We start from the raw sequence: 15,675 nt of genomic DNA, 5'->3' as shown, positions 1-15,675 counted from the left end.
AAGGGGGGGAAATCTTTTTTGCAGTATTTTCTTCTTCCTTTCTCAGCCAAATCCTTATTTGGTCTGTTGCAGATTATTCACACAGCCCTGCCTGTACTGTCTGATCTTATTACTGCATCAACACCTCCATGGCTTTCAAATTCATTTCACAGGTTTCCAAGAAACAGATGCTGATACCTGATAAGTGGCAGCACCTGGATTCAAAACATGTTCTCAGTTCATCTGCCTCCAATATCTTGAGTAACATCTCAGCTTGGTGAAGAAGTGTTGCCCTAGCCAGCTAACATATTTCCATGCAGAGAAATAAAGCTCCCCTTCCATACTTGTTGACATATAGATTCACACCTTTCATTGCTCCTACTTAAGCACACAGAGACCAAGTGAGTGCAGTGATCCTGTTTCAAATATTTGGTGCCCAGGGCTCCCATTGCATCCCAGAAGTTACCTGTTTGTCACAAATAGCTTTAAATGGCTCTATAGAACAGCTGAGATTCTTTGAAACAGTTCTTTATTAAAACAAAAGCAATCATTTGCATGTTGTTTTTGATTATCAAAGGACACAGACATGGTTGCATATGCAACAGAAGAAAATAAACCACATGAACTGCTTTCTTTGTCATTTCAGAGCTCTGAATTTCAGTGTTTTAGCTTGCTTTCTGACATGATAAAAATAAGACAGTGCACATATTCAGAAACTATCACACAATAATCATTAAAAAAATGAAAACCATATCATATTTCAACTAGTTTGACCAGACTTATGTTTTCCATAAGACCTCTTACCTTGCTGCAAGACAGAATTATCCAGGGAACAAATAGGAGCCTAGATTAATGAGGCTCTCAGGAATCTAATTACAGAATGGCAAAAATGTTGAAAAGAGGCACGTCAAATAACGCGTCTGTTATTCCATGGCAATGCATTATATACACCAAGAGCCACTCGTGGCCAATAAAGTCAATGGGAGGATTTGCATAAACTTAGAAGAACATAAAGAAAAGGAAAACAGTGCTCTTTACACTGCACTGGCTGGGAAATGAAGTATATAGCTAGATTATAGTAAGACCATTCGTAGGGCCAGGTTTAGACACACAGAATTAATAAGGGAAGCAGAGTGGGACAGAAGGGAACATTGATGAAAAGCATACTGCCAGTTTTGCCTCCACAAGCACTCCAGTAAGTAAGGCAGCCTAGTTATGTGGCAACTTGGGAGAGTGTTGGAACTGCTCAGAGGCAGCTATAGTTGGGGGCCAGGAGCCAGTGTCCCACTGCATCACTGCTATCAAGGGCAGTAAACCCTGTCCCTTCCACAATGCCTTCTCTTCCTGTGGTAGCATTTACACAGCAAAGTGCATTTTTACCCTCCCTCCTGAAGTCTTGAGCTAGATACCACGGCTTCCACCTAACAAATGGATTGCTGTCTTTCGACCAAGTCTACTTTCCTAATCTATTTTAATCCTTGAATTAATTTCTCTGAGGCCTCATTTCACTCTGATGAAGATCAGTGGAAAATCATTCTGTTTCTGAGTGCCTTGCTTGTGTTACTCTGACAAATGCAAATCAGTGGGTAATTATCTACTCGGTCACCAGATAGTCTGTGCCCAGCTATTTCTGCAAACAAAAAGCACTAAATCTATGCACTGAATCTACCCCCAGAGACAGGACAATTGCACAGCACTGAGCACCAATAAACACCAAGAAAAACCTAAAAAAACCCATAGTGCCAACTGCTGCCAGCAATATTAGTGGTCAGAGTGGGCAATCCCTTTAAAGAGTATAAGTACCTGTATGACACCCCCACATACAGGTCATCAGACCAGATGAACTCTGAACTGGCAGTAGCATTGTCTGAAGTTCCATTGGATCTCTCATATTGGCTGCTGCCAGTTTTATCATATGCATATGTCCCTGAGGTCCTAAGGCTGAAAAGTCACATCATATCTTACAAGGTAACCGTCACTGTAAACATAAAGTTTTTGATCTGTGGGGCTATAATCAATACTCTGGATTGTATCTAACTTTTTATCCATGATGATACTAACTCTATTTTCTTGACCAGTTCTTGTGTCATACATGTAGAAGATCTCCTCTTTCTTAGTGTTCAATGGCCTTGTGGCATAAAGAACACCACATAACATGAAAGCATTGGAAACAGATGGCTTGTACTGTCTCGTCTGCCAAGTATTTAGCACATCAAGTGTGGTCTCATTGAGCTTGCTAATCACAATGTTGCCCACGTTATTTTCAGTTGAATATATTACCCATAACCCACTTTCATCCACGGCAAAATCTATGTCCTGCCACGCTACGCCTGCATAAGAGAAGCGGTTACCAATAGCAGCATTTGGAAGCTGCTTCCTCAAAACCTCTGTGTTTGTTTTTATATTGTGCTTCACCATATATCTCGAACCATAAAGATGATAGTACAAGTAATTTTTATAAAGGGCAGCACCACTTCCTTCCCCGTATGTTATTCTCCTTTCATATGCGTATTTAAACAGCAGCAAATCATCAAAGGAATTATAAATTCTGAAGTATTCTAAGTATCTCCCATCGGTGTTCAATGGTGCAACCCAATAGACTTCCTTGTCTGGGTTAGAGGGATCATAATCTCTACCCCAGGAACCATATTTGTAGGAAAATCCTCTCCAGTTCAGCTTGGCAACATAAGGCTGGCTAACATTCATCGGTCCATGGTGAACGCAGGTACCTGTAAGTAAAGAGAAAAAAACCAAAACAAACAGGTTTTCCAAATGTCATTACAAGGGGAGAGGTTTTGCAGACCGTAGCCTCTAGACTGTGCTTAGTAGGAATAGTTTTGTGACCAAGCACACACATAAATGCACAGCTTCATGTGTAAAAGGCTCATTTTGGGCCAAGGTCAGCAACTGGACGGCACCCAGTGTTCCAAGTTGACTCAAAAACTCAGAAAAAAAATAGAGTACATATTATTACACTTATTTTAAAGAGAAGGTGGGGGATTAAGTCACAGTAAGTAAGTGCTCATTGTGCTGTTCCATACAAGGGACAGATTTCTGTTTCTACCCATTTGAGGCAGGCCAGCCTGATGCATTAGGAAATCCCTTGGAAAATACAATTTTAGAAGCATTTTAGGTTATTTTCTACCTCAGTGGAACTGAAAGCATGGGAGCTGGGGAAAAAAAGAATGAGGAGCATCTGATTTCTGTGTATTTCACTGTGAAGGGGAAGAAAGAAGCAGAAGCAGCAGTAATTCCAGAGTCACATTTCAGATTAGCATTCTGCTGTCAGAATCACAGCTTTACAACTGTGTGTCACAGCCACATGGTGCCTTCCACCTCAGGCCCTCAAAGAAATCTGCAGAAAGTAACAACCACAGCCCAGGAAATATACACTGATATTACTCTGACTTTTCATGTGGGGCAATGCTAAAGAAAATATGATTTCAAGCTGAAGCAGAACAGCTCTGTTTTACACATATCAACTGTAAAACCATTTTCAGCATCATGGAAAAAATAATTTCAATACAAGAAACAGTTTTATTTTACTCATGCTGAATTAGTGACATTCCTGTTTCCTGATAAATTCTTAATATTGTAAGTCACTGGTAGGAAAAAAACTCCACTCAAAAATGTCCCTGGGCTTCTGATGAGTGTGAAGCTGCCACTGGCAAAAACTAGCATGCACTTTTCCAACTGTTAATATTAGCTTTTTGTATTACTGCCACAAAAGTGTCCCAGATTTTTCTCTGTAAGGTTATCTTCACCTGAGGTAACAGAGACAGAGATATCAAGTGGCTGGCACCAGCTCACAAGCTTAGTGGTACTCCAATGTTTCCCAGTTCACCAGGGTGCTCTAGCCACAGGATAGCCTTCCTTATTAAAGATGGGGTATAATATGAATAGACCAAGTCTCACACATCAATTAGTGATTAAATAATGGCCACAAATTTTGGTATTAATAACACCTACCTCAAAACAGGAACTCCGTGCTCTGACAGCTATAGTGCTGATGAAAGTCAAAACTAACTTTTGAGGTTTTAATACTTTGAGTGGGAATCATATCACAATTTCTTGCAGCTTCTATGACAAGAATGGCTTGTAAGCTCAGTCATATGAAGGGATGTCTGGCATATAAATAACCTCTGTCTTAGCACAAAGAAGAAAGAGGAATAACAGAGAAAGATTTTTTCTTTTGCCCTCAAACCTGACCATCCCTAAGCATGGCCAGGCAATACTTATGGAGATGAATTGGAAACTCTTGAAACCACAGACAGGAAAGGTCTAGGAGATATTTTGTTCTCAAAGGCTTTGCAGTCTATCTCACAGAAAGAAGTAAAATTAGAGGCAGACCAATCTGAAGTAGTCTACTTGGAAAAAGACTGGGAAACAACATAATTGGTGAAAAAATGCAGTTACAAAAGCAGAGAAATCTTTTTCTGATCTGCTTTGCCTAGGAGAAAGGTGCTCTACCTATGGGACTAGAAAACCTGTGTCCTGAATGTTAGTAGTGTCCAAGCACTGACATTTGGGCCAATGTGTAAAGTTGGTTTGGGCAGTGAAGCTCTGCATGTCTCCCCCTCTCTCAAAATGTACTATGTCTCTGCTCCTACTGCATAACACCTTCACTCCTCACAGTTTTGTACTGTCTTATGCTAGTGACTGTGACCTGGAGGACATGTGATTCACCTGCAGCCTTCTCTCAACATCTGTGAGGAAGGTGGGATGCAGTTTTATATTAAATATAAATCACTATAATGAGATAAATCCCTATGTCCCCAGGTCATGTCGGCAACTTCCTTGGTGGCAGTATTGCCCATGAGAGTAGCTCTTCATCACTTAGTCTCCATCTGATGGCAGAGAAGGTGGCAGAAATTGTAAATACTCCCATATCCTCCCCCAGACACTTTTGTGTCCTGGGTTTCTTGCAGCTGAAACATGGCATGACCCTTGTTGAATGCTGCTTTCCTTCTTGCCACCAAGAATCCATTCAAATCAGCATTTCTGGCTCAGAGCAGATGAGCATTTAAGCATGCACTTAAGTGCTTTACAAAGGATGAGGCCCTGGAGCAGAAACCTCATTTCCAAACATAGCACACAAGGCAGGCACTGCTGTATGGCTGGCCAGGCTGGATCTCTGGAAATGGCACGTAGCATGTCTAGTAACATGGCCTCAGCACTTGGCACAGCTACCAGCATTTGGAGGTGCTTACACCTCAGCTCATACAAAGGAAGAAAGCTAAGGCAGCCAGTGCAAAATGGCTTGCAGCCTGCCAGCTGCATACATCAATTTGAACTGGTTTTTTTTTCCTCATATCTCTATTATGTATTGTTAACTCTGGCATGAGGACTTCTTTAAATCTGGTGACATATTGAATATATTACTGTGCTTAAATCACAATAAACTTCTCAGAATTAAATGGTTATTAAATGCTCTAAAACTCTTCATTTGTTTAAAAAAATGTAGCACTGAAGCTTTCAGGTAGTGAAATACTGATAAGCTCATCTATATGCGACCTCAAATAATTTTTCTTGTCATTAAGCAGAACACAATTCCAGATTTATTTTAATAATTTATACATTGTTTCATAAATAAAAAACAAACGTGTGTTCAGCAGAGAGACCTTTTTTTACAAAAGAAATAAATTATTATTTCTTCCCTTAAAGAGATCTCTCTGCTGAACACTTATTTGGTTTTTATTTATGAAACAATGAATTATTAAAATAAAGTTAGATGTGTGTTCCGTTTTAATGACATCAAAAATTGTCTGAGGTTTCTATAGAGTACGTGCTTGATTTTTATTTCCTTGAAAATTCTCCCATAATTATTATTTTTTTTACAAAAATCCTCTGTGGTAGTTGGGGGTGATCTGTCTTTCACACAGGTTCAGAAGAATTCATTGTTGTTTATTTAATCTAAACTTGCTTCCCTGTTTAGATCTTGGGGGAAAAAATGCACAAAGGAAACAAAGTGTCATGTAATTCTGTAAATATTAGAAGGTACTTGAAATAAATCCATATGCATTATTCAAACTTTCAAGTTTTTAACTCCTTTCTCCATTGTTTTGGGCCACAGATAAATGACATCCTGGTATTTCTGCCTTCCTTTGTCTTGTGTTTATGTAGCAAACAGACAAGGGAAGGACTAGCAAAGGTACACACACATACTTGTCCCCACATAAAGAACCAGTATCTCAGCTCTATAGATGATATACTTATGCTTCTGATTCATCAGAAAAAGAGCTGACACCTAGTTGTCAGGACTGAAGAGTGCCTGACTTGCTTGGCTAACAGGCTACAGAACTGAGCATGAGGCACATGCTGCTGGGTCTTCCCTTTACCCACTTCACTCTGAAGCACTGACAGAACACATCAGCTTCTTACTCCAGCAATACAAGAAAACATTCCAGCAGCCTATTCCCACCAAGCAGCTGCATCTGATTGTAGAAGAGAAGGGACCACCCTTGGCCTATGCCGACAAAGGTTGCAAGACAAGGTGGGAGCCACACTGGAAGGAACTCCCACAAGGGGTACTGACACCAGAAGCAGGCTGGTGCTACATTCTCACACAGGCTCCTAAGCATCAGATGTGCACCCTTCCCCTCCCATCAGATCAACCACTGCATCCAGATGTAGGAGCTGTTTCTTAGCCTTACGAGGGCTTGAGACACGAAAGGACACGAAAGACTGAGCTCTGAAGGAAAGAGCTCTAAAGGCTCCTGCTATCTCACTGACCCAGGAAGACCCACAAAGACATTCCAGTCTTTCACCAGCATCATGGGGGACAGACACAGGCTTGCAGCTGCATAAAATAAGATCTGTGTTGGCAACATCTAACAGGGGATGGGGTAGAGGAAGGGATGAGTTAAAACAAACTAAGAGTGAAATCACTGTAGGACTCCAATAGGATTGCCTGAGTTTCAGCATTAGGCTACTCCAGGTATTCTTCCTGCTGAGACCTACTCACCAGTAGCTCAAAACCCTTAATTTCTGAGTATATAAAATCCAGGAATAAAAAAAAACCCAATGCTGCTCCTTTTTTCCTTTCTTTCCATTTTGCCTTTGAATTTCACCTAACTCACTTCTCCCTGCTTCCTCTCTCAGATCATTTTAGTGAGGTGCAACACAGCATCTGCTGCAGAGTCCTCAAAAGACTACCTTGGGGTCATTTCTGTCTATACCTACCCAATGCAGCCACATGAGATCAGCCCAAAGGAAAACTAATGGATAAGGATTTCTTCCCACTGGAGTGGTGAGGAGAGAAATGCCATGAACCATTGCAGATAGGAGAGCCAGTGACAATGATGGGGATGACTACCTATATATCAGATACTCAGACACACAACACTCCAGTCAGGGTAAGGCAAATGGAAACCAGTGATTTCTTTCTGCTCTGTTATTTGAGAACAAGCCTGCTCACTTGAAGAAATACAGCAGCAAAAGCCTTGGGGGACAGAGTCAGAGGGGCTGCATACTACAGCAATGTGAAGCAAGAAGCTTTAATTAAACTTGCATTTAGACTCATGATCTTAGACAGCTTGGGGATTAGCCAATCTCTCTCTAGTTCATGCTGCCTACCCAAAATATGCAGGAGAAGGATGAAGGGGGAAAGAAAAAGCAATCTGAAAACAGGACAAAGAGTCAGTTTAATACAAACATTATAAATATAATATGAACTAAAATCGGGGCAAGGCCAAGAGGTTTGGCAGGAATTCAAGACACTCAAGCTTGCAGAGAAAACATACTGAAATTGTATTCAAACACACAAATGGGTCCTAGAAAGCCCCAGAGACTTAGCTGTGAGCATCCATGCAGCACCCCCAAAATGACCAGCCAGGAGATGCAGCTTTGTCACATACTTACTCCATGTTCCCAAGCAAAAATATCTTATTGCTTTTAAGTGTTTTCAGATACAGTCTGCAGGACATGTAGCTGCTCTACAAAGTCCTCTGCATAGATGATGGTTGCTCCCCATGAGTCACACAAGTCACAATATGCTAGTCCTGTGTGGATTAGCAGGGATCTGAGCCTACCCAACACCTGGATTATCTGTAGAGCTAGCATTTCCCAACACGAAGAAAACTTGCCAGCATACAACAGTTTCTCTGCCAGTCCTTTGTGCCATCCTCAGAGACCACACTCACCCTAAAGGAGGCCATGTGCTAATACACTCACACACATCCTCCAATTCCTCCCAAGTTCCTAACTCTGGACAGAAAAACTCACAGACAACACCAGAGGTTGTCCTCAGCTGATTTCAGTGCTGGTAATTCTCTGGAAGTTGTTATACCAAGTTGTTTTTACCTCCTTTATTCTTTTCTGCTACAATGCATTGTTGCCTTATGCAAAGGTGCCTGAGCTGTCTGACCAGTCAGGAATAAGGCAATGCTGAAGCAATACTATTTTGGGTCCAGATAAAGTCTACCCATCTCCCTACTGTGACCTGGGAAACAATGCTGAATAAGTCTATTACAGTCACAATTCCATGCAGTTCCATTTATCCACCCCAGAGCTACCATTCTGCTCTAGACCATGACTTGCCTATCCCTGCATAGAGTTGCACTCCAAGTGGTTTCCCCTTTCCTACACAGTGAAAGCTGCTATGTCCCACAGACACACCAACCACCCAGGAGATAAAAGCAGGCCCCTCGTCCATCACTCATGGAAGGACACAGTACTCTTGTTCAGTACTTTCTCATCAAAACAAAAGCTTGCTGTAGGCTTGAAGAGTATGAGATTGTTTCTTTTCACACACCATCACCCTCAAATATTCTTCTAAAACATTGTGGAGTTTTTTCCAATGAAATATTTTAAGCCCTTCCTTAAGGAGCAGAGAAAGGCATTGAGATCTTTTTACTGAAGGTTTTTGTTTCAGATTTTTCTCCTGTCTGATTCCCAGACAAGGTGTTACTCATGCATTCTGTCAGAGAAACACAGCAACTGCTTGCATTGCCATGAAGTCCTAAGGAAGGACTGCTCACCATAAGGGAAGCTTGTATTTCTGCCTCTCACCTTTCAAATAATTAGCTGACCTCAAGGTGATGAGAGCTAAATGCTGGTAGGTGCAAATTTGTGCTCCTTGAAAGCAGGACACAGCTCCTCCTTTACTATAGGCTCCTCTAGCTGATTGTTAACCAGCTTACGTGTAAAAGCAAGACTCTTCCCCTGGGTATTGTATACAACACAGCACTTTTGCTCTTACAATACTCTGGGCTAAAGGAAACCGCTGTGTATAAAACACTGAGGGAACCAACATGGTTTTAGAAATCCTCCTGTCTGTTAGCAACTGGGATTCTTGACTTGGCATATCTCATCTAGTGTTTCCTAAATGTTTTGCTCCAGAATGTCATATATGACTCTCAAAAGCTCTCAGATTATGATTCACTCACAATGTGATTTTTTCAAACTGAACACAATGTCCAGACAAAAGTTCTTTCAGTTATAAACTAATTACCACACACCCTGTAACTCAACACCATTATATGAACTGCACTCTGAGAGCCATTGATCCATGCCCCAGAATATAACCTTTCCTAGTTAAGAAAACTATACAACCTTAGTTCCATTGAAATCAGTAATACAGCTCCTCCTTATCTTCCTGAGACCAGAGTTTTCCCCCAGCTCCTTTGACCACCTGTTTTAGAAGCATCTTTTGATTGTCAAGCAAAAGTAATCTTCATGCAAAGCTCCCCTCTGGAGCTTACATATCTACAGCTTTAGTGCATCAACAGTTGCTCATACATTTTCCAAGCAGCATTAGAGCAATATTGCCACTAATACAGGTCACTTTCACAGGAACTACTGAAAATCAAAGCTAGTTAGTAAAAAAAATATATTGTTTCCCACAGGTAATTGTTCTGGGAAAAAAAAAAAAGCAAAAAGAGAAGAGGGATAAAGATCCACTTTTCAAACTATAGGTAAGAGGAAGACTGCAACTACTTCTAGCTGAAAACAGCTACTGTGTTTGTAAGAATTATTCCTGCTTTCGTTTTCCTTTTGTACCATTGATGAAACATTAGGAGCTGTCAGCTCAATTTTTCAAGAGCTAAGGAGTATCATTACAATTGTATTTAATATTAACAAAGGGAAGTCTCTGCATTTACAGTTCTAACCACGTATTATCTTATCTCTTATGTGTTACCCAACAGAAATGCTTACCTGGTGGGAAATAAGGGGGTGGTGTAGTTTTGGTTGCGTTCTCTTCACACTCTTTCAACCGTTTCTGCAGAGACGCAATTTGTCGACGAATTGCAAGGACATTATTTTTGTCCAGTGACTCTAGTTCATTTACCAGTATAGTCAGATTAGTGATCTAGAGAGGAAAAAAAAAACAGCAAGTTTAATGTCAATGTTATTTTATAGATATTTGCAGGTAGGGCTGACCACAGAGGATGCTACAGATAAAGGTTCTAAGAAATAGGCCTTATCCTCGTAGCCTCAGCTTGACATTTCCAGCAGAGTACATAACCACAAGGATATGCTTTAGGACTAAGTTGTGTAACAGCATGCAAAAATAGTGTTATTTTATTTGTGGCATAAAACTATCTGGAGAGTCTTAGGCAAGTAGCTGTTGAATATAAAAGGTATTTATTCCAGCCTTACAAAAAATATCTGTAAATTTTATTTGCAAAGATAAATAGTTTTTTTAATCACCTGCTTGATGATATAGAGGACAATGGAGCAAATGAGATTTCACTTTCCATCTTAAGTAATTATTCTCTCTAGGTGAGTGATTAAGTACAATTTTGAAAATGTGATTTATAGTCTGCTAGGAAGGTGATAATCTTTCCCACTTCTTGATTTCTTATTGATTGAGCCACTGCCTTAGCAACAAGAAGCTAATTTTTTAATTATCTAAATTAAAGCATGGAAGCTTTCAAGCATGGGGGTCTGTAAATTAATATTTATTATAATAATTTAATCAGCTTATGTGTTTAACGCTATGCAAAACTTTTAACTTTTGGGCAGATATTTGGTAAAACCAGAGTGGACTCCATTTGCTTTGGGGTTTCTTTACTTTTCTGTGCTCTATAGCAGGGAATAAGACAATACATTTAAGGTCAAGCTTTCTTTTAATTTATGCTGATGAAATGCTAAAATAATTCTGCTAGCTGCAGTAGAGACAGACTGCATTTCCTCAACCTAAACACTAAAGAGAGAATGGACTATCTGTGTACTTGAACCCTCTGTGGCTAATTAAGACCTTGGCAATACCTCCAAATATATTTGCTCAACGATGGCATTGCTTCCAACAATGCTGGGTTTCAGCTGAGTGACCAGTCTCTCTAGGTCACTGATTTCCACTTTCAGTAACTGGAAGTCCAGTTCTGTGTAAGAGACACTGCCCATCTCCACTTGCTGCACTCTGATGGTTAGATTGACAATTTGCTGCTGATACAGTTCAATTCTTTTTGAGTACTCCTTAACCTGAAAGAAAAAAAGAGATACATATTCAAGTCCAGGTTAGGAAATAAGACAAGGCTGTCTGACATCCTTACTGTATTTCTGAGAAATATATATATAAAATATATTTATTTCTGAGTACCCTATGCATATCTTCCACATACTTGCCATATATATTCTTTACATAAATTGCATAAATGTAATTCTCATCACATCCATTAAAAAATATAAAATTTAACCCTCATTTTTTGTTGGCAGTTTTCACAAAATCCCCTCAGAAATGCCTGGGGATAACTGAAGGCAGAATTTTACTCACAGCCTTCAATTTTTTTAATTCATTGCCAATATTGTCTCTTTGAGCTAATTTTATCCTCAGTATGCCAAGAGCTTACATTGGTGAAAATTTTATTAGGAAATCTGCAGTGTATTATCTCTCAAAAGCAACCAGAGAAGGCTGCAAAATGCAATAAAGGATCTCCAAGTTTTTCAACTTCATTTCCTATAAACTCTGAATCCAAATAGGACTTTACCCTGTATACATTTGAATTGTGTCAAACATTGGCAGAATTTATTTGATGCTTGTCTTTGGGCAGGGAGGAAATATTTAAACACAGTGTTAAAAATCAAATCTGGTTTAAATGAAAGCATTAAATATATGGCAGGCATTAGCTGGAATGATTTATATAGCAGCCTTTTCACTCTTTGAAGCATTAAATAGTTGTCCAGATAAATATATTTTCACACATATATCTGCTGAGATAAAGGTCACAGCACAAGCATTGTGAAGCAGAATGTTACAAATATTATATGGATTTGGGACTTTCCTTAGAAATATGAGTTCCTTGAAACTTAACGCTTTGGTAAAGGGGCATAATTTCTCTCCCATATGCTCCATATATAATGATATCACAAAAGATAAGTAGGAATACATAGTTTGTTGCACTAGTAACTTCATATTCATACCCTCAGATGGTATTTGTGCCTCTATCTACAGCACTGTAATTTCCATGGAAATTTATAAGTTACGTAGTGATGTGGATTAAGGAGGAGAAGCATAAGAGTAGATACTCTATTCAGAAGTATAATTATCAATAATGGCACAACTACACTATAAATCTTAAGCCACTACAAAAACCCTGCATGGACATACGTTGTATACACCAAAACCAGGATGCTCGGTTCCATGTATTTAAATCTGAGTTTGAAACAGATCTTCTGTTCTAAATGTGTGCAGCCAGACTTCAAGCTGCTCAAAACTGTCAAGTTTCCACAAGCTGTAGCAGAAGCGCCCTGGCTCACAGCACTGGATGCTCTAGATATCCCTGATCAAGCCAGGATAACTTCAAGTTATTGAATTAAGAATCAAAAGTTATATAATTAAAGTTATACAATTAAGAATCAAAAAAATAACAACCTAAAAGACCTAGACCTAGCTCCTTGTAACTGGCAACAGTGACAGCTGGGACCCCTTGGCCTAGGTGCCACCATCATCTGGTAGGGAATAAGGAAGAACCAATCCTTTTGGAAAAGTCAGAGGTACTTGGACCTCACACTTTCAGTGATCACCAAAATCAGTTTGGCATTGAAAGAGAACCTCTGAAAAATCATCTGGAAAAATTATTCAAAGGCAAATGTTTAAACTGTGTGTCTAGAGTTTGTTCAAGAACAACAACAAAAAATTACAGCCTGAGAAGTATGAAGCAAGTCCATTTTTGAGCAAAATTGCACTGCTGTGTGAAGTTATGCCTGTCACAGAGATATCTGGAAATTTGTCTACGTATTAATAACCTTTCTCATCGTAATACTGGAAATAATTAGTGAACTTTCTCACGGTAATACTGGTAATAATGCAATACAGACCAAATCTACAAACCACTGAAATAAACAGGCTGCTGGAATTTATGATGGCTACTCATTAGTGAGTAACCTGTGAATTTGAAGTTTTCTCCAGGGTTTTCAGAGCCTGGACAAAATGCTGAGGGCTGGAACAAGGCATACATACTTATTTCAGCCCTGACTGCAGAATGCAGACCTGAAGTTCTCCTCCCATATTAGAGGATTTTCACTCAGTCAACCATATAGGTCATTTAAGGACACATCAACACCATCCAGCAGAGTATAGCTGAGCCTGAACTAGCACCATCACTGCAGTGCTCTGCACAGCCACACCAGCATCACAGAGAACTTCAGCTAATAGCTCCCCTGGCAAATTATTGGACAAATAAAATTCTCAGCAGTGCTGTACTACCAGGTCTATACTGCTTTTGCAGATAAATCCAGTACATATGTTAAACACTGCAATGCTCTGTGTGGAGATTCCCACCTGCTCAAATCTGGTTTAGGAGTTTCTTTGGGTTAGAAATATCAGTTGAAAAAAGAACACTATATTGCTCTGTTGATTGGCAGATAGATTTAAGCAGCTTGTAATCCCTGCTCTTCTACTGCATCTACCTGCTAGTGACTGACTGTAGTCTCTTGACAGGCTGGCACAGACATTCTGTGCATATCCTATTTTTAGGGATACAGATCAATAGCTAGTACCGATTGCTGCTCCATTTTTCATAAAAGCCTAAAGTAGGGTATGATAAGTGCATAGGGCCTGGATTAACCCTTTATGGGAAGAAAATGGAACCATATGAGGCATATGTAAGGGGAAAAATCCTCAGTTTTTCCTCATTCCAAGCATTGTCACCTTTGTTTAATGAAAAGGGCAGGAAAAATCTGCAATGCTCATTTAGTGTGTCATTTACCTGCAACTGGTATTTATCAAAACAGGTTTTGCAGCATGCAAGCAGACACTTCTCCAGCACATATTTGGAGAGTACAGAAGGGAGAACAAAGATGCAAGATGAAGATGCCAAAGAAAAAACGTGGGAGGAATGAGAGTAGATAAGAAATTACAAACCCAGCAACTTTTTAAAATCACTCAGTCCAGGACACTGGCTTCAAGCAGGTTGACCTCTACAGATCCATAAGAAGCAAGGCTGGAAGTCTGTCTTCCGAGATGGATAAGAATTCCATTGCAGGTTAACCTGTTTTGAAAAGCAGGGGTTTTTTTGCTCCTGTTTCTCTTAAGTGAGAATGCTGTGGTCATCCTGAGCCATGTTCTGAAAGACACTTTCTCTCCTTGTGATTGTGTGCTGATCCACCACTGTTATAGAATTGTCCTCTCCCCCTTCCTATTGAGAGGAACAGCCAATTCCCACTTTGCTTTAAAAGGTTAATTTTCCTCTGTAATCATAATTATGCTGGCAAAGGTTGATGTTACAGAAGAAAAATTAGTCTGGTATTTTCAGCCTACGGTTTGTACTCACTTGGCACATGAGAGCATCTCTTTATCTGCACGCTTCCTTGCCTGCTGATTCTATAAAAGGACCCCCTTGCTTTTTGAATTAGCCAACAATCAGGCAAAAGGTTAATGATTCAATCAGGCTGTTTATCTGGGACTTTTAGCACATGGAAAGCATCCTTAAGAGGGTCCAATCCTGCAGCTCTAATCCAGGAAAAGTTCCCATGAGCTTCAGAGGGTGTTTTAGAAGAGCAACAAAAGCATGGATTCTCAGAGCCAAAAAGGAAGCATTCAGTAGAAAGTCCCACTTCTGTGGTGAGACTAGGTTATTTCTGAATGCAATTCCCTAGGATTTTGCTCATAATAATTTCTAAAAATGATCAATATTGAAAGCTTGGGTTTCCTCCATTTCATTATTTCCTGGCCTCTGTGATACTGTATTATCATGACTGAATTAAGATACAGAATTATATAAGAAGCATTTTTTTCTACAATTTGAAAGATAAAGATTTTTTGAGCATGGAAATTTACACATTACAGGATCTCAGAATACTTAAGTTCAGATATCAATAAGGTAATGCTCAAAAACTCTCTTCTGTCTTTTAAAAAATAGAACATTATAACTGAGTAGTCTTACATCAATTTATACCAAAATTCAATCTGTTCATTTCAATTTCTGACCTAAAGTGTGTCTTTGCCCATATCACACCAAAGTATATGTCACGCATCAACTAGATGTATTGTAACACTGCTTGGCTGATTGGCCTCGACAGGATGAAATTCAGTGAAGCCTGAGTTAGGTCAGGAATTTTCACTGTCTGCAGCAAGAATTGCAAGTCGAGGTCAGTGTCTACACTGTGGTACACTGCTGGGCACAGAAGGGTGACAACAGTCACAGCAGCTGACACCAGCTGACAGCCTAGACATTAAAGTCTAGGGTGGGGACGCAGCTTGCCCTGAATTTAGAGGTGAGTTTCAGCTACATATCTGGACACCTAATTTTAGGT

At 39.8% G+C, this 15,675-nt stretch overlaps 1 protein-coding gene across 2 annotated transcripts in view; it reads right to left on the bottom strand.

Moving 5' to 3' along the window:
• Positions 1-791: 791 nt before the first annotated feature.
• OLFM4 (olfactomedin 4) overlaps positions 792-15,675 on the bottom strand; it is a 47,737-nt gene continuing 32,853 nt past the window's right edge. For both annotated transcript variants that reach the window (XM_068182270.1, XM_068182271.1), the window contains exons 5-7: positions 11,191-11,403; positions 10,135-10,288; positions 792-2,708 (exon numbers count right to left, since the gene is read on the bottom strand). In XM_068182270.1, the coding sequence (XP_068038371.1) occupies positions 1,915-2,708; positions 10,135-10,288; positions 11,191-11,403 (1,161 nt within the window). In that variant the 3' untranslated portion in view covers positions 792-1,914. The remainder of the gene's footprint in view (positions 2,709-10,134; positions 10,289-11,190; positions 11,404-15,675) is intronic.

This window comes from Anomalospiza imberbis, chromosome 2 (genome assembly GCF_031753505.1).
Source record: "Anomalospiza imberbis isolate Cuckoo-Finch-1a 21T00152 chromosome 2, ASM3175350v1, whole genome shotgun sequence".
In the NCBI taxonomy this organism is placed as follows: Eukaryota; Metazoa; Chordata; class Aves; order Passeriformes; family Viduidae; genus Anomalospiza; species Anomalospiza imberbis.
Note: the sequence above shows the minus strand (reverse complement) of the source record. Positions and strands in the feature narration are given on the sequence as shown.